Source organism: Phasianus colchicus, chromosome 2, assembly GCF_987193195.1.
Source record: "Phasianus colchicus chromosome 2, bPhaCol1.hap1.1, whole genome shotgun sequence".
Taxonomy (NCBI): Eukaryota; Metazoa; Chordata; class Aves; order Galliformes; family Phasianidae; genus Phasianus; species Phasianus colchicus.
Genome location: NC_143437.1, coordinates 61,591,847 through 61,616,719, shown reverse-complemented (window position 1 = coordinate 61,616,719; position 24,873 = coordinate 61,591,847). Strand labels below are relative to the sequence as shown.

Below are 24,873 nucleotides of genomic sequence, written 5' to 3'. Positions count from 1 at the left end.
AGTGCTCAGAGCCTAGTCCAGCCTCACATTGAAAGTCACCAGGGATGGGGCATCCACCACACCTCTGGGCAACCCATTCCAGTGCCTCACCACCCTCACTGTAAAAGACTTTTTCCTTACATCCAAGCTGAATCTTCCCTCTTTAAGTTTGAAACCATTTCCTCTCACCACAAACCCTGAAGAGTCTGTCCCATTCTTTTCTGTAGCTCCCATTATATATGGAAAGGTCACTATCAGATCACCTCAAAGCTTTCTTTTCTCCAGGCTGAACAGTCTCAGCTCTCTCAGCCTGTCCTTGCAGGGGAGGCTTCCATTCCATGGATTATTTTTGTGGACCTTCTTGGGATGCACTCCAACAGGTCTGTGTCTCTCCTGTACTGAGGACTCCACATCTGAACACAGTGCTCTAGATAAAGCCACAACAGCATACAACAGAGGGACAAGATCACTTCCCTTGACCTGCTGGATGTAGCCCAGAATATAGCTGGCTTTCTGGGCTGTGAGGGCACATTGCTGGCTCATATCCAGCTTCTCACCCACCAGCACCCCTAGATCCTTTTCGGCAAAGCTGTGCTCAATCCCTTCATCCCCCAGCTTGCATGGGTAGTCAATATTACCTTGAACAGAGTACAAGACCTTGCACTTGGATTTATTATACCTCATGAGGTTTACCTGGGCCCACTGCTCAAGCCTGTCTAGGTCTCTCAGAATGGCATCCTATCCCTCTCGTGTATCGACTGCATCCCACAGCTTGGTGCCAACTGCAAACTTGCTGTCAATGTCACTGATGAAGATATTAAAGAGTATTGGACGCAGCACTGACCCCAGGGAACACCACACATCACTGATCTTCATCCAGACACTGAGCCATTGATCACCACTCTCTGGACTCAGTCTTGCAGAACTCTTCATCCATAGAACAGTCCTCCCAGCAAACCCATGTATTTCCAATTTGGAGAGAAGGATTTTGTGGAGTACCGTGTCAAAGGTCTTACAGAAGTCCAGATAGATGACATCAGTGGTTCTTCCCTTGTCCACTGATGCAGTGACAACATCATAGAAGGCCACTACGTTGGTCAAGCAGGATTTGTCCTTGGGGAAGCCATGCTGATACTCCCATATCACCTCCATGTCTTCCATGTGCCTTAACATAGCAACCAGGAAGATCTGCTTTACAATCTTTCTCAGCACAGATGAGACTGAGACAGGTCAGTAGTCATTTCTACCCTTCTTAAAAATAAATGTGATGTCTTTTTTCCTTTTTTCCTTTTTTGCCAGGAGGAATTTTATCTGTATGCCAATTCCCTTCGGATTCTGGGATGTGTATCATCAGGACTCAATGACTTGTGGATGTTCAGGTTTCTCAGTTAGTTACAAACCTGATTTTCCCTATAGCAGGAGGGATGTCGCTTCCCCAGTCATCTACTTCCAAACCAATAATTTGAGGGCTGTGTGATGAGCAATTATCAGAGAAGATTATTGTTACCAGCCTTCCTGTGTCACTCACTAGGGGGACTACGTCCTCCTACTTTTTTTTCTGGACCTATAAAAACCTTTCTTGTTCTTCTTAGCACTCCCTGTGAGGTTTAGTTCAAGTTAGGCCTTGGTTTTCCTGACCCCATTCCTACACAGCCTAGCAGCCTCTTTATACTCCTCCCATGGTACCTGTGTCTGTTTCCACTGCCAGTGCACTTTCTTCGTGCTATTCAGTTTGACCAGCAGGTCCTGGTCTCTTGCCTTCCTTTCCTGACAGCTCACTGTGCTACTTCATTTCTGTTTATTTCTCTTTATCGCTTTCAAATCTGCCTCTTGTTTTGTTGCAAATTCCATTCCTTGGTTGTCATGCCTTCCCAAAAGATTAGGACGAACACAAAGAACAGGATAAAGAGAAGACAGGGACCAATTCTTTACGCAATCCCAGGTGTTTTCTTCCCTCAAGGTTATGCTAAATCAGTTGTATTAATTCTGGTCATATACTTCAAAATGCACAGTACTTCCCCAAAGTTTTGTAGAATTCAAGAACATTAAAATAGATATAATGCAAAGCATGATTTGCAAAGGCAATTAAATATGATAACCAATCTACAGCTACACACACTTCAGACTGAGTTAAGAGTACACAGTCCAATCCTTCCTGATCAGACTAGACTTCAATACAGCACTTGTCACACTTTACAACTCATCTGAAAGGTTTTTCTTATTTATTTTCCCTCTTACCAGAAAAAGAAGCTGAGTCAAAATATGGCTGAGTCAGAAGATGGGCTGCATTGAATTACATTCACATTGAAATGACTAGATGCCAAGCTGAAACAGCTTTACAGCATATTTCATATATGCATGGACTTTAGGTAATAATTTATTCCTGTGTAACTGCTGTCACCACAAAGAAACTATTGGCTTCCCTTTTGTGTTAAGGGGAAAAAAATTATTAAAACTTATTTATAGTATTGACTTTCCTTTTTTCTCTCCTTGGTGCTCATGCCAAATCTTTTTATGGCTATATAATTGCGAAGTGCTAATTTTTTTTTTAACTTCAATGATGGTAAGAACTGTTAGTTTTCTTTGTTTGGATGGAAATTACTTTTCATTCATAGGAGCTATGTAAGTAACAATACTACAGACAGTTAATGAAAATCCCATGGTGGTCACAACTTCCTGCATAATTTCTGTATGTGCTTCCAGAATCTTTACAAAGTGTAGGTTTTTCTTTGCTATCAGATCCCTATTATGTGGCTTTGTCCACATAAATGGACAGAATTGTGAAACAGAGAAAATCTTTTATTTAATTAAAAACTACCTTTTCTCTTACTTTTCTTCTTATTTAAGCTCAAGGAGGGAAGGCTTAGATTAGATGTCAGGGGGAAGTTATTTACAGAGAGAGTGGTGAGGTGCTGGAACAGGCTGCCCAGAGATGCTCCATCCCTGGAGGTGTTCAAGACCAGGCTGGATGGGCCCTGGGCAACCAGATCCAGTACTAGAGCAGGAAGTTGGTAGCCCTGCCTGTGGCAATGGAGGTGGAGCTTGATGATCCTTGGGGTCTCTTCCAACCTAAACCATTCTATGATTCTTCATCAGGTATCTAGACATTGACACTGCCATCGGGCAGGTACAGAAGCAGTTAGTGTAAAACACTGTGTTTTGTACCTATCTTCTCTCCTTCTGATAGCCTTACGAAAGTTATTTGAAAACATTTTATGGAGTAAAATAGAAATCCCACATTTCTCACTACACTCTCTTCTGCCTTTTGCTACTGTTATTTGATGGTGTCACCCGCTTCACAAAATCACTTACCTTGAACACTTCTGAGAGCCTGAATCTCATATTCATTATTTGAATTGTCTATTAAAAAAATCCTTTTTCAAAAGAAAGTTATTATTATTATCGGACTTAAACTGTGAATGGAGAGAGACAATGGCTCCTCATCAATGCTCAGTAATCTCAAGTATATTTCCACCTTCACTTCTGAAAGCATCTGTTAAAACAAGACTGCTTGTCATAACAACAGAAGATCAAAATATTTATATCTAGAATTTCTTCTCTGAGTATTACTCATCATAAACACTCAACCTATTTTTGGCAGCAACATCATTAAGAATGAAATGTTTATTCATTTCAGTTACATATGAACTAGCAAAGGGTGAAATGCTTTTTGCTAGCAGCATCCATCTTTAAAGAAGCGTATTCAACAAATGATGCAGGAGGAAGGAAATAACGCCCTTCTTTCTCCTTCCATTTGAATCCATTTTGTGGTGTAATCCAGTATTTCTCATTCATTACTCCTTCTGAGAAACTTCCTATCAACTTTTTTGAAATTTCTCAGTTCATCATCCAGTTCACTCGATCCTTAGAAGACTAACTTTACTAAGTGGTAGAAAGCTCCTATGAGATTTTGTTCAGCCTGAGAACTAAGTCTCAACTAGAGGAGGAACACAGCATTACACCTGTTTTATGACTAAGGCCTGAAATACCTGAGATTCTGTTACTTCAGCTGTTTCAGAGATAAAGTTGAGTGGAGAATTCAACTGCAAGGTCATGTGCAAAACAAGAAATACTAAAAGAACAGTTAACCATGAAAGGTCACAGGTTTAGTTCAGGAGGTCTGGAATACATGGTGGAGACTACAACGTTAACAGGTTAGATGACTCTGCAGTTGAAATTCTTTAAGAAATGGTTTGTTGGAACCTTGAGAAAACTAGTATGTTTCTACAAAACATTTCTGTTTCAATCACAGAATGGCCAGGATTGGAAGAGACTTCAAGGATCATGAATCTCCAACCCCCCGCCACATGCAGGGCCACCAACCTCCACGTGTGGTACTAGATCAGATTGCCCAGGGCTCCATCCAACCTGGTCTTGGGCAATTCCAGGGACAGAGTACCCACGTATTCTCTGGGCAGCCTGTTCCAGCACCTCACCACTCTCTCTGTAAAGAACTTCCCCCTGACATCTAACCTAAATCTTCCCTCCCTCAACTTAAAATCATTTTCCCTTGTCCTGCTGTTATCTACCCTTTCAAAGAGTTTATTACCCTCCCCTCTGTAGGCTCCCTTTAGGTACTGAAAGGCTGCAATGAGGTCACCCTGCAGCCTTCTTTTCTCCAGGCTGAACAAGCCCAGCTCCCTCAGCCTGTCTTCGTAGGGGAGGCGCTCCAGTCCCCTGATCATCTCTGTGGCCCTCCTCTGGACCCTCTCCAACAGCTCTCTGACTTTCTCGTACTGGGGGCTCCAGACCTGGACACAGTATTCCAGATGGGGCCTCAAAGAGCAGAGCAGAGGGGCACAATCACCACCCTGTCTCTGCTGGCCACCCCTCTTCTGATGGAGCCCAGCATACCATTTGCTTTCTGAGCTGTCAGAGCACACTGCTGGCTCATGTTAAGATTTTCATCCATCAAGACCCCCAAGTCCTTCTCCACAGGGCTGCTCTCAAGGACTGCTCCTTTCAGTTTGTATAGATGCCTGGGATTCCTCCGGCCCAAGTTCAAAACCATGAACCAAAATAATGAACTGCAATTTAGTAGTAACAGGAAGAAAAGTGGGTATTTTAGTTCACAGTCTCTAAGACATAGTGCCTATTTTACTGGTATAGCAAATTTCAAATCCCTGCCATAGAATCACAGAATCATAGGTAGGAAGGGACCTTTAAGATCATTTAAGATCTAGAAGACCATCCAATTACTTATTACAGCTAGGCATCAATGATTCAACTTTCACTGACTGTGTCTTTTTACAGAATAAAAGCAAACTGTAAAGTATTAAACTTGGAAAAGAAGATGGACAGAGTTCATTAATGTATAACATGCATACTGTATGTTACTTTCCTCATCTGAATCCACATCACAGTAGTATCAATGCAGCTATCAAAAAAGTAAACTTTAAGATTTGTGTTACTGTTTATAATTAAACATTGCAAATGCAAAGCGGTTTATCAGTTACTTTTCCTTCTTCCTTATCTTCAAAATGATAACAATTCAAATTAATTTGATTTTTCCATATTTGCAAGTTTTATAATAGACTGAAATCCTGAGGGATTCCACAGCAGATGGATGACTGTGCTATTTTAATTACAGCTACCTAAGGGTTTAGAAAGCTTTTTTTTGTTTTTGTTTTTTTGTTTTTTTAAGATAATCTATTTTTCATTTTAAGGAACACAATAAACACTGAATATCTATGCTTTTTATTGACAAAATGGATCCACCTCCATGACTACTGTGGCCTTCTTCACTAAAATTACACAATTGTTATATACTGTTTCTCCAGACCTCAATTTATTCAAGAGACAGAATGGTGAACACATCCAATTGCCGTGTTTGGCTTACTTAGATATGGAGCTAGAAAGATGTATTGGGAATAATAGTTTACTATTTAATAACTCATTAGCTCTACTTAATTCAGAACAATATCTCTACAGCAGCTTAAGATTTTAGCTTAGGTAACACACATCATAGTTTCAGCTGGGATGGAATTGTTTTCTTCAGAGTGTCTGGTAGGATGCTATGTTTTGTTTCTAGGAGAAAAACAACATTGATAACACACTGTTTACAGATGCTGCTAAGCAGTGTTTCACAGGCCTAAGGTCATTCTCAGTGAAGGGTGTAAGGACCTGGGAGAAAAGAGAATTAGGACAGCTGATTTAAACTGGCCAAAGGAATATTCCATACCATATGATGTCAGAAGGTGTTCTGAAGGTAGTGGGAGTTCATCTGGCTCTCTCCTCCTACTCAAAGAGCTAGCTAGGCATTAGTTGGTGGGTGGCAATTGCTTGTACATCACTTGTTATATAAATTCATATATTCATAACTTTTCATATATACATAACTTTTCCTTTTCTCTATATTAGAAAATAGTTTTATATCAACCCACAAGCTCTACTTGTTTTATTTTTTTTTTTCAATTCTCAACCTGACCCTACAAGGAAGTGGGGTGAAGTGCATGAACAACTAGCATAGTGCTTAGCTATCCGCTGGGTTGAATCACATGCGTATAAAGAAAAGGTAATACAAAAGAACACAACATTCAAGATAGAATTGTTCTCCTTTGAGAAATTCCAACCTTTGACCTTAGCATAAAATTCTCAGAAATATATATAAATCTGAGCAAACATTATTCAATCAGGGAGAGAATGAGAAAAGTAAGTTTGTGTAAATAAAGTCTGATAAAGGTTTTTGGGTGTTATTTGTTCCTCCTGTACAAACAGTGGAGGTGCAATACAGAATTGGGTTCTCACAACACATTCCCAGTCCTTGTAGAAAACCACACTATATCTTTTATGAAGTAAGAAACAGAAATGAGTGTCAATTTAGCTATTCAACTAATTCATACAGTCAAGACCTTTTACTGTTCCAGAGTGATGTTTAATAACATATTCAATTTTAGAAACAGATTTTTGTTTCACTTTCATGTCAATCAGCATGAATTTATTGGTCTTAATTAGTTTTCCTGGACACTACTCATTGCTAAACTATCTGAAAAATGCACTATGAAATTTTAGTAACTGTCTTCATATCAAATGTAAAACAAACCTTTGATGAATCATGCTGTTTGACTGAACAACATTCTTCCCAGGACTGAAGAACTCCTCACAGAAAGAATGTGTGATAATGGTAGAACTGACAGGGAGAGAAAGCAAGCATGTGTAATATAGGCACCTGACCTTTGCCTACATTACATATGATTAACTAATCTCCAGGTTAATTACCAACTATTGTTCAGAAGACCTCCCACTACCCCATTTCTAAGTTCCTCTTAGAATTTCTGGGGAATACTGTAATGGAAAACTGTTCATCAGCTAGCCTTTAAAGTTTTTTAATGTGAAAGAGAAAATACTATATTTAATTTTTGAACTTGAATATTTTCACTTTAGCTTCAAACTCCTGTTATTTACTTTCCGTCACCTTAGGATTTAATTTAGCATTTAGTGTTTCTAAAATGATATTCTTCACAATAAGAGCACATGAATATAAGTTTGGAGAGAGTAAAATATCTGATAACACCAATTGTTTTAAATTATGTAGGAGAAACAAAAAATCTTCCCAAAGAAAAGGAGGAGGACTTTGCATATCGCTGAACTCTGGGATTCACTTTTTTTCCACTTAGCAGCTAAAGCACTGAGGACACAATGCATCATGGAATTTCTGTTTGAGAATTGTAAACATATATGACCTTTCAAAATTAATGATCAATACTGCCTGTGTAAGAATGCATGAGAAAAAAAAAAGATTTATATACAATACAAAAAGGCATTTTGTACATACCAGGGTGGTTGATTAAAAAGAATAATAGTAACAAAAAGAATTTTAAAAGTAGCTTGGTTTGTTGAAAAGTTGTCTGTGGACTATACTATCCTCCAAGAAAAATGAGATAAACATCCCCCAAAGCAGAAAAGGAAACTGCACTGAGCCTTCCATGTAATTGGCATTATGCCATACATTAAACTATGACCTAAAAAGAAATAATGAGAGACGCAAGATGAACAGTCTAGATGTCAAATCTTTTATGTCATGAAGACATTATGTGGGCTTTTGACAGAATCACTGAAATGATCATTTCCACTGAGAAGTGTCAGATATACACAAAAAGCAAATTTTATGAATCAATGAAAAGTACAACAAGTGTTGCTTGTTAAACCTCCTGAGTGACACAGGACAACAAAAAACTCTTAATGAGCAGAATTTAGAAGAATCTTGCAATGCAACTTTATGTGAACTGAGCTTTTAAGGAGGAATAAAATAATGACACAAATGGCACTTTAGCAACTCTCTTCATTAAATCAAAGATTCTCAAATAAAGATTATTCTTTTAGCAAGAATTCAGATGGTAATGGCTAAATGGCAAGGTTACTACATAAAAGAAAGAGAAGCTCTAAATTACTAAAGGGGCTTTTTGCTTTCAAACTTCAAAGGGAAGTCTGAAGTCTCCAAGGACACTTGGATTTACATGCTATGTTCATAAAAATTAAATGTCAGTATAAATAACAGGTTCTTCCCAAAGCAGGCTTGCTTCTCCAGAGTTAGTGACAGACTGAATACTCCAAATGAGTAAACTACAACCTAAGAGAAAAGTTATCACAGATAGTAAAGAACGAAACTGCATTTTCCAGCAGATATCACCAATGTTTCTATATTTTCTGATTTTGCAAGTGCTTCAAAATATTAAAATGTATTACTTCACACACAAAATAAATTAAATTTATCATTTCTCCTTTATTCTTTGCTGTAATTATGACATCCGTATGAAACTAACAGACAGATTACTCTGTCAAGTATTGCAATTCTGCAATGTATATCCTTTAATGCAATATAAATTGCATACTTTGGGGTGGATTATATAATACAGAGCTTTCAAAAGATGAGCCAGATTGATTATGTTATCTTAAGTATTTATACCACCAGATCTGCAAATCTTTTATGCCTGAAATAAGTATAAGGAAATACTCTGAATCTTAACTGTTCTGCATCTCCTTTCCATTAGACGTATAGGAATGTGAAAGCATTTAAAGACCAGTAATTGTCTGTACTGTTTCAAATACATTATATTTTGTTCCAAACTTAGGTATTTCCCATCAGATAAGTAACAAATTTGTGAGTTGTCGAAGAAAATTTTCAACAACACTGACACTGTTAGATACATTTTAAAGGAAAGAAATTTAAATACATAGATTTAAATACGTTTAAATGCATACATTTAAATATTGCACAGCAGTAAATCATTAGGAAACTGACCTTCATATCTTCCCATACTGAAATAACAATTTGATCGATTCTCAGAAAGATGTAAAACGAATTTTTCAATTAATTCTGCCAAAACTGGAAAAAGAAGAAAAACATTAAAATGTTAAAGGTGATGAACGAAATCAAGATCTACACTCCCTAACAAAATGACAGTATGTAACTAGAGCTATTTGAATTTCTAGATGCTTATTCATGTTTTTTTATGGGGGAACAATTCAAAGCATACAACCTGCTTTTACATTCCCAACACCATTCCGAACTTAAAATAAATTTGAACAGGCTTACCAAGAATATATTCTGTGTAAACCGATTGAAATTTCCACATTATCTTTAAATCCTTGAAGGATGATTACAGAATTTATTCCATGGTTTCAATATAAAATGAAAATTAACTATTATTAAACTATAGTGTCTTATCTCATTTTTTTCTGTGTACATAAGAAATGAAAAAAAAAACACCACAAAACGATTCTGACAAAAGTGAAAGATGTTTTAAGTGCTGATTCTAGTAAACAACATAAAACCAACTATGTCATCACAGGATAAAAAACTACAAACTTAAATTTAAGTGATAGGAGTATTTCCTTTTGGAACTTCTGCACTTTAAGATGATTACTATAGCATTATTCAGTTCCTGCCATGGAACTTGGAGTCCATACATAGATAAACAACTTGTTGAAACTGATCACTTTGTAAGAAACTGCATCTCCCACCTTAATGAGATGCTACTTAGGATATTAGTGACAGCTCTCAGTAAAAGATCATTAAAAAAAAAAAATTGTGATTCCACAGTTCCGCAAGTTTGAGGCTCCTTCAAGTGAACACGCTACCACTTCACAGGATACAAAAGGATACAAGGAAGCCTTTCTACATATTGCATGGAGGATACTGATACTGAAATGAGACACATTAAGAACTCAACATATAGCAATGATGAACATTTTTTGATGAGTCAACGCTGTTCCAAACTAGCAGCTGTTGCATAAGCTGACTTTAAAGACTAGTGATATAAATTCTTTCTTGCAGCAACACAAAGCAAGGAAACATGACTGGAGAGTAACAAGAGTTGCTGCTGGTGGGATTTTATTTATTTATTTATTTATTTATTAAAAGTCTGAACATTCCAATCTCTCTGGCATCACCTCAATCTCATAGCACTAAATCCGCAGCCCCTACTCATTCATTCCTGACAAAACGTTGTGCATTCACAGGATGTTTTCCTATTTTAAAACTGGAAAATTCCAATAAACCATTTCAGTGGGAATCTGTACAAACTACCAATAGCAGCATGAACACAGTGTAAAAAGCTGTGGTGTAGACAGCAATGGAGAGAAGCAGAAGTATCTTGAACTAGCCTTGCTGACAGGAAACCTAACAAAGGAGGAGTCTGCAGTGCAAGCTATTTTCACGCAGGACGAGGAGGAGAAAGGCAGAGCTTCTCATTGCTTGTTAAGTCAGAAAAAAAGATGAACAAAACAACTTTCAAGACCATAATCAACTTTTCTTCCAGCTATTTAAAACAAACTGACATTAAATCATTATTTTTATATTAATTATCTAACATTATAGAAATCCATTTACAATGAATGAGTTCATAAAAGGTTTTTAAAAGGCTTAGTTTTGCTATTATTATGCTGAGAGGTCCCTTCGTAGGAAAAATAATATCCACTACAACAGCTAAACACAGATTCACAGTTAGAGACAGCCAGCTCTAACAGTAACAAAACTAATTTTCTAATGCAAAGGACTAGCAAATCAAAACAAAAAGTATTAAACGTGTAATTTATATTCTTATGCATTCTTATGAACAGAACTATTTTAATCACAGTTTTAATAAACCACATAGGGATAGAAAAAAAAAATTGTAGAAGAGCAACAGTTTATTCACTTTGTGAGAATACAAAGCCTTACAACATCATTAATACAATTAGTGAACTGTGGTTCACAATCTGTGTAAAAAATATTGCATAAATAAAACAAGAAAAATAAGAGCCCACAGAAAACAAACTTTTAACCAGGTATACTTTCACTGTATGATTATTAATATTGTCATAACTGAAATATGCCATCCTACAATAACAAACAGGAGCTATGTTAAAGGAATAAAATATTATATAATTTGGAAAATATAAATCAAGTTAGTACATTGTATTTTAATTCCCTTTCTGTTGGAAGGCATCCACACGCTTGACCTACCAGTCAAATATTTCAGTTCAGCGCTTGAGTTAATAGGAGAAGTGACAGCTCAACAACTGCTAAGCAATTTTTTGAAACTTGAGCACAAAATTGATTTCAACCATTTGGCAGTATTTATTTGCATGCCTATCAGGATCTTGGAAAAGCTTTTAATCAAGTTTCAGAGAGGAAAAGACACATTAGAGTTTATCAGCACAAATTCGGTTAATACATAAATAGAGGGTTTTCACGGGACATCGTCTCTTCCAAGAGAATGTTCACATGAAATGACAAGGAGTTATTGTAATTCTTATCCTTTAATGCTATATCATTTAGATGCCAAGTAAACATACTCTAGAAATCTTTAAAAAGATGGAAACTGGCTCAGTGATCTTCAATTTACTGGAAAAATAGCCAAACAAAATTTAGAAATGTTCACTGTACAGCAGAGTGAGTACTGTTGTAATAGCCCACGTTCTGATGCAGAGATTATGTTCAGATACACAGAGTATCATGGCCTAACAACTTGCTGGCAATGTTTATCTTCTTACATTATCATAGTTTGACAGTAAAAACACTAAAGTTTTTAAAAGACTGACAAATATCTCAAGTAAATTTAAGCTGTTGATTCAAAATAAACACAATTTTAATTTAGGAGTATGTAAAAATATACAAAATTCAATGGAAAAGCTTTTAAATCAACTAAATTATTACAGCATGCTCATAAAAAAGCTGTATTCCTGCAGGATGCTTTTCTTGTTTCCTTAAAGAACTAATGTACAAAAGGAAACTAATACAATTTTTTTTCTAAATAGCATAAGAACACTGATTTTAAAAATGCTATGTCTCAAACTGTTTTACTGGGTACCGGCAGGGAGAGGTTATCTAATGCTGCTCTGAGTAATTTAAGCCAGAAACATAAAAACAACAGCAAAAAATATTAGAATTTTTTTATTTTTCCTCTAAGTAGCTAGTGTTATTTTAACATATTCTATACTAAATCACAGATGCTTCTAACAATAGTCCTTGGACCGTTGACTTATTTAAAAGTTAGGATCCAAAATTTTCAATACCATCAACCATAATTCAGTTAAATAAATCGATGATAAACACAGTTAGCAAGCAGCTCCATTCCTAATGGCACACCTGGGAGGACTTGTATGAATTCCCAAGACAACAGGAGAGACTTCAGTTATTGTACACAGAAATGACAAAGGCACAACCAGCATTTTGTTTGAAAAGAAGAAAACAAGACAATAGAAATTCTGATAGTAATTCCATTACACCGATGCACTTGTAACTTTTTTATTAAGAGGAAGACAATTTTTTTCAAATACTACAGTTATTGTATGATGTTGGATTGGAAAGTGGTCCAAACTGTTTTGAGGGACAGAAGAGAGAAGTTCTCATCTGCAATTACTTTTCCTGTGTGATGTGGAAGACCTGCTGTTTCCCTCATTCTGAAATAAGCTCCCTTGAAAAATCAAGTAAGAACGTAATAAGGTAAAAATGTATTTTTTGTATTATTCTAAAATCCTCTGCTGCAAATGAAATACTGTTTTGAAATTGGTTGAAATCGGTTATACTCAAAATAAGAGCAGACCTCAGAAAGAATCTACATCTAACTGAATGATTTTTGAGGCAAGAAACTTGGTCCACACTTTAAAAAGTTAAGCAAAAAGAACCTACGTTTTTTTTTTTTTTTTTTTTTTTTTTTTTTTAAAGTTACACAGGGTCCTCTGAGTATCAACTCAGAGGTGAAATCGAATGCAGTTTGCCTGATTTGGAAATAATATTCTAGAAAATTCTCTCTCACATACTTCAAAAGTGAGAAAATTACTCTGCAGTTAGTCAGGTCTTCTTTGGAGGTATCAAATGAAGGTTGAAATCTAAAACTTTTTCTATTCAAAAAACAATAGTATGATAGTAAAGATTCTAAAAACAGTATTTCAATGTCTATGAATCCATAAGGCCTTTGAGTTGTTGAAAAACACCTGAAAGACAACACAGTCACTGCTCTACAGACATCACTAAATTGGGAGGAGTTGCTGACTCCCTCAAGGGCAGAGAGGCCTTGCAGAAAGGTCTTTAAAAACTAGAGGGCTGGGCAATCATCAGTCATGTGAACTTCAATAAGCTTCAGCTTGTGGACAGGGTAACCTGAGTGATGAGAGGCTACAGAGTAGCCCCATGGAAAGGGATTTGGGCATTTGGGTTGATGGCAAGTCGAAAATGAGTCAGCAGTGTGCTCTGGCAGCAGGAAGGCCAACCATATCACAGGGTGTATGAGGCTCAGCACTGCTGCTGGCTGAGAGAAGGGACTGTCCCATCCTGCTCTGGACTTGTGTGGCCTCATCTCAAGCACTGTGCAGTTGTGGGTGAGATGATACAAAAAGGACATAAAACTGTAAGAAACTGTACAAAAGGGCTATGAAATTGGTGAAAGGTGGGGAGAGCAAGACATATGCCCTGCAGAAGTCCATGCAAAGCTTAACAATTCTGTGGATACTTTCTTGCTCACTTTTACTAAAATCTATGTTGGAAACAGTTAACCCTACTCTTCTGGTTAAGAAATCTTAATGATTCTCTTTAATTTTTAATTCTATCTTATGGTACCTCCAACAAAGTTGCAGAAAACAACTTACACAGGTTTTGATGTATAGACTACTACGAAGAACAAAGTGAATTTTCTTTTCTCCTTGTAAATCAGCTACTTTAAAATGTATGCTGTTTGCCTTTTTTTTTTTTTTTTTTTTTAAATGAAAAGTATGTTTTGTCAACAAAGAATCAAAGAATTACTTTTAGATACAGGAAGTCAGACTAATAATCTTCAACATAAACTTAAAAAGTTCCCCAAGAGATCAGTCTAGAAAATAGGCTGCATTCAAACAAAATTGATTTTACAGTGATAAACTATTTGTACTTTCAATGTAGCATTGAAAAAATACATTGAACTATTAGATCTCAGAGATGCAAGAAAAGGAAACATCTTTTTTGTTAGAAAATATGTTTTTTTAATTGTTACTATTTATTTTTATTACACTAGCAGAAGATCATCAAATATATTCAGTTTTTTCTCAATAGTTCTGAATCTCCATTTGCTCACCTGTTTCACAAAGCTTTGTGAATACATGCACTTGTGGGCATGTACAATACAATGTAAATTATAAGCACGATACGTAGAATTTAGAAACATTCAGTTACTTATGTTCAGTTTTTTATTTTAACAGTATTTATACAAACGACAAGTTTCTTACTAGCAAATACTAAATAGGTTCATGTACAAATTACTTCCTTAAAGCTTCTGAAACGGTTATGTTGCTTTCTTTCATACAGCTATACAAATTACCATAAAATTCAGGTCTGTTATGCAAAACACACTTGCTGGATTACTTTTATCCCATATACAAAATATTTCTCACATATTCACAACCTTATTAGTTGCCTTCCTAAAGAAATTTAAAAAGGAAGTCTTTGGCACCTATGAAAACAATATTACACAATTTTGAACCTAATCAGAATTTTTACTGAATTAGAAGTCAGCAATTTCTGAAAACAGCTAGCTTCTTTATTGCTATACAAGTATAATATTTTATTACAAGTGAGTTATTAAGGCATTTGATCATTTATGCCATGAGTGATTCCTGCTTTTTTTGTTTTTGTTTTTTCCTGTTTTCAGTTATCTATAACAATTGACCAGTATATTCTTATTTTTGTTAAAAATGCATGCGAGAATGAAGAATCTGAATGAGAAAATTATTTGATGTTCAGTAAGCCTAAATTCTGGAAACATTCACTAAAATTTGTCAATCCTGTTTCCTGGGGACTATCACACTGAAATAGTTTTCTTATTTAACACAAAATTGACTACTTGTTTAGAAAACATAACTCAGTGAAACTTTAAAGAACAGCTGCATGCTAAAGGCCTTCTGTTTGCTTGCTTTGTTAAACTCAGTAAGTCATACTCACTTGCTCCACTGATGGTATCTGGTCTGGTTTTCATGATTTTGCAGAACTGCCTTCTGCAAATTTCGGCCCACTCGGATTGTCCACCTGGATTTTGTAAGATTGATATCAGCTTGTCAAGAACTTTATCTAGAAGAAATAAAACTAGTGTTATTATGTAATGACAACCCTGGCTTTTTTTTTTTTTTTTTTAACTTAGCTACTATTATTATTAGAGACAGAGCACCACAGAGACAAAGTAGATCCATATCAAATATCAGAAAAGTCAAATATAACTATTGCCTTTCCATTTAATTTTGTCTCTGATATCGAAAATTTCATCACAGAATCTAAAATAATGAAGACATGCAAAGAACATCCTGGATTAATAATAAAAGTGAGATGGTAGCATTATTTTGTTGAAAATGCACTGGATCCCAAATGGTATGAAAATTCTTACAATAGCTGTGCTAATAATCCCCAATGCTTCCCAACTTCAGCACAAGGAGTCAAAACTGGGGAAAAAGACTACTTTGAACATTTATGTTTGATGTCACTAAAATATGACCCAATAGCTACCTTGCAAATTAAGGTATTAAAATTTAGATTTAATATTAAATATTTTATTAATATATTAATTAATATTTAGATATTAACATTTTATTAATATTTAGAAAAAATATTAATATTTAGAAAAAGTGTAGAATTTGACACTCAGTTCTCTTAAGAATCTAAATGCACCCAACATCTTCCACAGCCACAGCTGTCTTCACTGGTGCTGTCAAGATGCAAGAATAATTTGGGCATTTTCTAACTCCAGAGTGCTTTACCTGAGCACTGTATTAAAGTACAGTCTTTTGGTGCATACAAGTCACAAAAATAGCAGATAACATTTTTTATTACATTTTTTACAAAACAAATCTGTGCTACAGTTTGTAGGAAAATCCTTATGAAAGAATCCTCTCTATTACAAAGAATTTCAAAGAGTGCTCCTCACTGTCACTCTTATCTTGTTATTATTAAAGCCATATTCTCGTTTTCTTTACAATATGGAAACACATATTCCAAATTAATATTGCCACTGATGCAATGACAAAAGGACAGGATGCATGCACTCTTTTCTCTTGGCTAAAAGTTATTTTTTTCCTCTAATTTCAACCAAGTTAGGGGAAATTACATATACTCTATCATTTTTCTAGAATCAAACATCACAGGTCAAGGCAGTAAGTTCCACAACTAAGTGAAGTCAAGCCAAGTCCAAACAGAAGTATGAAAATAGAACAAACAGTGACAAGTGGAGAACCACCCCGTATCAGACATAGAAATGCTAGTCTGGCTTTGGCAAAATGATGTCTGTACTTAAAAGTCTGAATATATATTTTATTAAATCAAATATCTTCAATCAAATTTCTATTTTGGAATTCAGACTGAACACCAAATATTAGGAAAACTATGTGGACACATGATGAAGCGGCACACTGAACAGTGCATACACAGTAGTGATTAAAAGAATGCATTCATATGCTTTGACTAATAGTTTGTTTCTTTCCAAGTCCAAGATTTGTTTAAAAACGTTAATATTATAGAAAGGACTGACTCATCTACTCATTCTTTTATTTCTTCTTTCCTCTGAAGGCAGAGCAAATTTCAAGTTTAGTTATTTATCAGGGTAATTATATGTAAGAGAAAACAGATCAAACTTAGATTTCTAGCATAAAATACTGTCCATAAAAAAATGGAAGCAATCAATAAGAGCATCTCTCCTCAATCTACTTGGTTACCAGAGTAATTGAGAGTGCTATGTGTTCTCTTGTCAACTTGAGAACAAACAAAGTTTTTATCTTGTAATAAGATAAATGCATATGAACTCACTCCAACTGTGAGCAATCCCTTTTCTGTGGGATCATGCAATTCCTATCACTTTGAAAAGATCACAGTCTGGCCTATTCTCCTTTGCTCTGTTTCTATGTCTTGGAAAAAACAGAACTAAACACCACCAACCACTGTAAAACTGAATTCTGTCTTAAAAGGTGACTTCTTATTAAAGACTGAAAAAGTGTTAGAGCCAATCTATTGCTCTTTACAAATCCTTTCATTGCTTTCATATATGCATAGCGTTTCAGTGTTCAGTTTTCAAACACAACTTAATTGTTTTTACAATAGAAATATTATTTTCAAATGATCTTACTATTTTAAGCTGATTAAAGTATTTTCAAAAGATTTACTATAATGCATATAGTTTAAGCTGGTCAAAAGCCCTTAATGATATATAATCAGTAAATTGTCTTCCTCTTACTAAACTTATTAAAACAACATATACTATTTCAAAAAAGCTGATTATAGCAACTTAATTATTAGCACTACTAACTCTTCCAAATTAATTAACATGAAATTTCTTTTTTTTATCCTCAACTAAATTCTCAGTTAATATCTTTCCAAATGACATTCACTGATGCTTCAAACAGTTTATGTGAATGTGAAAAATTAATGCAAAGAAGGATTGACTCCTAGAGTTTTATCAATAGGATTTTTAGTTATTTTTCTCTCCTTTTCTGCCGTTTCTGTAACAGATTAAGGTTGAAGAAAATCTCAGAACTGCAGAACAACACTCTTCTACAAGTTACACAAGTTTTCACTTCCTGAAGGACTGTAGTAATTCAGTTTGGCAGCTGAGGATCAGAAACTACAAGTTGAGACTTAAGCAATCAAGTCATTGAACAGACCAAGATGAAATTTTGATTCCACTAATGGAAATAAAACTACACAAAAATGCTGCAATAATTTCAAGAAAGTAGGCTTTCAAGACCATGACATAACCATCTCTGCTGCTTCCTCCTGGCTTCTTGATTTGACCCTTATTTTTCTTTGCAGTTTGTCTCTATATAAGGGGTAAGGCCTTCCTTTTCAGATGACAGTGGGCTATTAAATAGGCTTGACAATAACAAGAAATCACTGAGAGAAGCTTATGCAATTTGATTCATATCCTGAAGTTCTGTGTTTTTCCTTACATGCAGTTGGTTATATTTTCCTATACCATCCATTTGTTTGTGCTTGCACTGGTAGCTTTGTGTAGCTTTGTCAAAAAATAAACTTATTTACCAGTTCACGAGGCTACTGAACCTACTGTACCACTGCACATGAAATCTGAACCACCACACTGTAACTTTCTGTAAGATCATACTGATTTTGTTCCCTAAAAGAAGTGCTTATTAATTCTTGACCTTATTCTTCAGCTAGCTTATGTGCTGAAAGCAGGCAAGGAAAATTCATAAGTGCTTTAGAAAACTTAAGAAATGCCACAACCCCTTTCTTATTTAATTGTGGGTATGACAAAACTGTTTTTCTGTGACAAAGTATCTCAGATCTGTAAATTCATGTGTATCTCATTCAAAATCTGATGTCAGAGATAATGAATTACTTGACTGCATTATATTGCTCTGTTACATGAAAACAAATCCTTATAGGAATACATATTTCAGGAGAGCCTATACACATTTCAGACAGGTCTATACACCTATTGTCCTTCATCTTTCAGTAACTCAGTGTGAAAGAGAGTGGAAAAAAAAGAAGCTTGTAAGAAGGACAAGACATAGAAGTGCAGGCGATGAAGATGCTTGTGTTAACTTACAAAGGATAACAGGAAAGGATAACAGGCAAGCTATTAAAGCTGGTTTTTGACAGAGGACAGTGCAGAGAAAGAGAGAGATAAAAAGTCTGCTGAAAACAAACCTGATTAAAAAAACAGAAACACTGCAGCATGTTTCCACTCAAGTCAGAGTATAAAGCAGTGGCAGAATTCAGAAAACAATAGCTGAGATAGAATAACAAAAGACTTTAAGAATATGATTACAGAAGATCTTTGGTAGCAATTCTGGATTGTAGCTCAGGAAGAGAGAAGACAATGAATGGCGGAAAATACTAAGCAGTGACTGTGTCATTGCAGGAAAATTACAGACAGTATTCTCCAGTCACTCTTATCACCAACTCTCTGAAGTACAGAACAAGAAGAGAAGATAAACAGATCTGTGCTAACAGAAGTGTGACTTTTACAGTATAATACAGTTCTAAAATGTTTAACTGTTAATAACCTACAGCAGCTAATATTACAAGTAAAAAATCCATTATTTTTAATAGTTGTATTCTGAATAACAAATAACTACGGTACTCTACAACTTATGTGAAGCCAGGAGTTAGACTGTGATCCTTTTGAGTCCCTTCCAACTCAGAATATTCTGTGATTCTATGATTGTAGTATATATTCACACATCACACCTCAAAGGCACAATCTGTAGCTCTGCTCTAGAATCCCTCCAATGTATCTGTTTTCCGAAGACTGCAGTACCCACAACTCACTAGCTTAAACTGACAGTTATCTTCTGTCTTGCATTACTGAAGTAAAGATAAAGAAGTTTCGTTTATTTTATAACAATATGGTCTTTTCTCTCATCAGAGAAATGAATTAAAGTCATCTATTCTTTATAAATTTTGTAAACTCTTTTATTTTTCCAGATATTTATAAATACATGTTTTAGACTACTGTTAATGTAGAATTTCTGTCTCTTCTGAAAATCAACACCTGCTAAGGAAATTTAAAAATAAGTTCTAATAATTACATTTCAGGGATATAATGAACATGAACAAATATAAAGAAAGATTTATTTACTGTAACTCATTCAGCATGTTCTTCTGCATTGTCTATGCAAATTAAAATTTTTAAATGGATTCTCTGTATGAATTAAATTGCTTTGCCTAGATAGTTCTTCAAAGGATTCTTCAGTCTGCCCATATTCTAAATTGATGTTCAATGTGAAAATCGACTATCCTAAACGCTGTCTATTTCACACACCACCAAGTTTTGTAAACACAGGGATCTGAATCAAGGAAACAGTGTACAAAAAAATTGTAGCTTAACCATAATGTCTTGCTTCAGTTACTAGAGAAATGATATAAATATATCTCATGAGTCACCCACCTGAGTTGAGCCAAAAGGTTAATCTTGAGGTTTGCATAGGAATTAGATTTCTAAACAGAGCTTTGCAGATTGACAGTTGCACAAAGATAGACAAGCAAAACCAAACTGAGTTATTTAGCTACAAATGCAGCCAACAATAAAAAATCCTTAGGATTCATGAGATTATAATCTAAGGGAAAAAAAAAAAAAAAACCAACACAAAAATAAATTGACAGAGATGCCTGTTTAACACCTACAGTATTTGCATGCTTCGTATGTACCTTGTCTGAAATCAGCTTTCCTAGGAACTTCTGCAAGATAGCACTTTGGCAAAGGGAATGATGAAAACATTGGCCATGGATATGGATCACTGCCCTAGAAAGAGGACAAAAAAGTAAATTAAGACAGGAGATGAATTAATAGCATTTTCTCAATTACTACACATCAGGTTCCCAGAACTACTGATTATGCAACAAAATTATGCTTAATACTACAGTGCAAGATAAAATACTTCATAACTAAAAGTTAAAGGATACAAAATTCTCAAAGCATTTGAGCTAGAACTTGTTCTGGTGCATATCACTGACAGTTTTGATGCTATGATGCTTTTTTCAACCAAAAGGGAAATAACCGTTCTCAAAAAAGCAAAAAAAGTGCAAAAAAGCACTGTACTTCAATTTTATACACTGATCTAGCAGGCTTTCCTGTGCTGACAGTAATTTGCTTTTTGTCTTTATGAGAGCGACAGCCAGTTAGAAGCAGAACATTTAAAGGAAGTGCTTAACAAACACTGTACTGTTAGAACATCGATGCAAGCTCAAGGTATTAGATACTACAGATGAAAAACCAAGAATAGAAAAAACATCATATAAAAGGATTGTAAAAAAAGAAGAGGCAATGAAGAAAATACAGGAATATAAAAGCGAGAAATAGACAAATTGCATTTAATTTTATAGTGAGAAAAGAAGCACTAAAATAAAGCAACACAAAAATTTCATCTGAATGTGGCAAGTCCCAAACACATGCAAACTAAACACCTAGACAGTAAAAACAACATATTTCTTTTTCCATGACAGTGGTATACATTTATAAAGATAAAGGTGGACTGCTATTTCTTAATAATAAATAATTTCCACATGCTGATACCAACAAAATGTTCAATAGATGAGAGTTAGAGAAATAAAAATTGTTAAAACTATTCTAACCTTATCTAGCGCTCTCAAAGGCAAAATTCTTTCCTGTGGTCCTCCAATAAGATTTATTCTGACAAGAACATGGTTTCTCTCAACTGATAGACTATCAACGATAAAATCTCTGGAAAACAAAACAACACACAAAAATAACTGAAATAAAATTAGAACCAATTTATCAGTGATACATCTTGGCAATTAGGAGGCAAAAAAAGAGCAGAAGACTTCACAGATTTTATTACATCCATGTGCTCAGTAACTAGGGTGGAAAGAGTTAATAGAGTATCAAGATTTGTTTGTTATTTGGCCAATCAGCAAATTTCTGCCTTAACAAATAAGTAGTTACTCAGAATCTAGGAACACACAGCTCGTTGTCTGAAGCCACTGTGCAGCCCAAGATGCTAAAAGGAATAGAAATCGGTTTTATGCACAAAGTTTCTTAGAATATGGATGAGCTACTGTACAAAGATATAATAGGTCTCTTCTTCAAATAGTAATAATAGCATTTATCCTTTGAGATTTAGCCCACGCCGTTTGATCCAAGCTCTGTACTGGCCCCATATGGCAAACAGTAAGAGTTTAGTTCTTAATGTTCAAATGTTAACAGAAAGGACAAAGTGTCAGGGAGTAAATGACTATCATCTTCAGACCACCAAATAAGTTTTCATTTCTTAAAGATGCATTGTGCATTATTATTTACATAACAGCAACAGAAAACCACTGCGGTTGGAGAGATGACTAAGTTATAAATACAAAAAAAATCAAAGTACTGGTGACTTTAATACATTACAGAATGGCCAGGATTGGAAGGGACCTCAAGGTCATGAATCTCCAACCCCCCGCCACATGCAGGGCCACCAACCTCCCCATTTTATACTAGAGCAGGCTGCCCAGGGCCCCATCCAATCTGGCCTTGAACACCTCCAGGAACGGGGCATCCACAACCTCTCTGGGCAGCCTGTATCTGCACCTCATCCCTCTCTCTGTAAAGAACTTCCCCCTGACATCTAACCTAAATCTTTCCTCCCTCAACTTAAAACGATTTTCCTGTGTCCTGCAGTTATCTACCCTTTCAAAGAGTTGATTCCCCTCCTCTTTGTAGGCTCCCTTTGGGTACTGAAAGGCTGAACAAGCCCAGCTCCCTCAGCCTGTCTTCGTAGGGGAGGTGCTCCACTCCCCCAATCATCTCTGTGGCCCTCCTCTGGACCCTCTCCAACAGCTCTCTGTCTTTCTTGTACTGGGGGCTCCAGACCTGGACACAGTATTCCAGATGGGGCCTCACAAGAGCAGAGTAGAGGGAGACAATCGCCTCCCTGTCCCTGCTGGCCACCCCTCTTCTGATGGAGCCCAGCATACCATTTGTTTTCCAAGCTGCAAGAGCACACTGCTGGCTCATGTTAAGCTTTTCATCCATCAAGACCCCCAAGTCCTTCCCTGCAGGGCTGCTCTCAAGGACCGCTCCTTCCAGTCTGTATAGATGCCTGTACAGATCCTCCCGCCCACATGCAAAACCTTGCACTTTGCTGTGTTGAACCTCATTAGGTTCACCCAGGCCCACCTTAACGCCCCACCTACACTTAATACACTTAATACCCACCTACATGAATATGAATAACATTATATACATAAAAAGAGTAACAAAATTATTTGAAAATGTGTATTTACATTCAGACACACAAAAATAAATAAGATTGATGCAAATAAAATACTTCCACATTTACATTTTTGAGGAAGTAGGAAACAGGACAAGTCTGCTGCATCTTTTGTTAATTTGAGACTGATGACAAGCATGCACGTAAGAAAAAACAGATAAGATGACAACTTCATTGAGAGCATCTGTATATTTAAAGCCACTACATTACTCATATATTCTGAGGAGAAACGTCTGACAGTTAAAAGTAGCATTTACGTTGGTCAGTTCTCACCCTGGTCCTTCTGAAGCTTCTGTGACATTTTCTTCCTGAGCAGTGAGTAAAACTTGTGACACTTTATACTGAGTCTCCAAGAGCAAAAGGGTATTAAGCTCACAGCATAGCACATTTAACAACCTGCAGAAGGACACATCAAAATGATTGTATATCAGCCAGAATACCAGTAATGCAGGACAAGACAAAGGTGAACACGTTTATGAGATCTCAACATGGGGGAAAGGGAGGGAAGTTTCAGGATCTGAAAAACACTCAGACAGAACTGGGTTAGAAATGCTCTTATATATCCTTTTAAACCACTCAAGTGTCATAACCTTGAGCAAAAAGGGAATAGTTCCTAGCAGAGTCTTCATTGGTCAGCTCAGTATGATTTTAAATTTATATCACAGAAATGACACAGACTGAATAAAACATTCTATGTGACATGAAGAAATTATTCAATAATAGGCTGGTAAGGCAATTTAAAAATCAGGTTATTCTGGGCAGCGTAAGGATTGGAGAGAGACAAGATAAAAATACATCTTTCCTTCAGAAAATATGCTCATATGCACTTCTGTATGATCACATTTAACAACAGTTCAAAAACAATAAAATATTTAACATCCAACTAAGCCAGCAAATCTGCTGTTTTTCATATTTCTGAAAATCTCGAAAGAATGGTTAATAATCACAGTAGCACATTTAAACTTCAGAGCAAGCTAACAGTGAAACTAATCCATCACACTTCAATTGAATTGACCTACGTCAGATTCGTATTCTTGTCTTTTTCTTTATATTAATCCATTCACTATTAACACAGAAACAGAATAATTTCATTGAAGGCTTCCTGTTCATGCAAAATGATACAAATAAGCATTCTTGCTGCTGTTCTTATATACCTTTATTACAATCTTAAAACAATAAATTATCATCAGTACTATTGTTTGCCTTTATGTAAGACTTGATATGAACTGTCTCTTGTTTGAAATTTGTAGTCTATTAGTCAATGCTCGTTTCTTCCATGAAATTCACAAAGTACTTCTACTGACAATGGCAAAAATTCACAGGCCATTCTGTGGATGATTTAAAAACCACAAAGTCACAGTTGTGACCAAGGAATATATAGCCAAGATAATATAAATTTCCTGGATGGAGATCAGTGAAGAGTGGTGCCTACAGGGGTCAGTGCTAGGAATGATGCTCTTTAATAGCTACATCAATGACACTGACAGTAAGGTCGAGTGCACCCTCAGCAAGTTTGCGGATGACACAAGCTGTGCGGTGAGGTCGACAGAACCAAGGGACTAGATGCCATCCAGAGGGGCCTAGACAGGTTTGAGCACAGGACCCAGGAGAACTCATCAGGTTCAATAAATCAAAGTATACAAGGTCTTCCATCTCAGTCGAGACAATCTGCTACCAATACAAGTCAGGGAATGAAAGGATTGAGCACAGTCCTATCAAAATGGACGTGGT

At 35.9% G+C, this 24,873-nt stretch overlaps 1 protein-coding gene across 1 annotated transcript in view; it reads right to left on the bottom strand.

Annotated features, from left to right (window-relative positions):
- The window catches only part of TBC1D32 (TBC1 domain family member 32), an 82,633-nt gene that overhangs the window by 12,339 nt on the left and 45,421 nt on the right, over window positions 1-24,873 (bottom strand). Inside the window, exons 24-28 of the mRNA XM_031610793.2 lie at window positions 23,416-23,538; window positions 21,506-21,614; window positions 20,582-20,675; window positions 15,374-15,499; window positions 9,221-9,304 (exon numbers count right to left, since the gene is read on the bottom strand). Of these exons, the coding sequence (XP_031466653.2) occupies window positions 9,221-9,304; window positions 15,374-15,499; window positions 20,582-20,675; window positions 21,506-21,614; window positions 23,416-23,538 (536 nt within the window). The remainder of the gene's footprint in view (window positions 1-9,220; window positions 9,305-15,373; window positions 15,500-20,581; window positions 20,676-21,505; window positions 21,615-23,415; window positions 23,539-24,873) is intronic.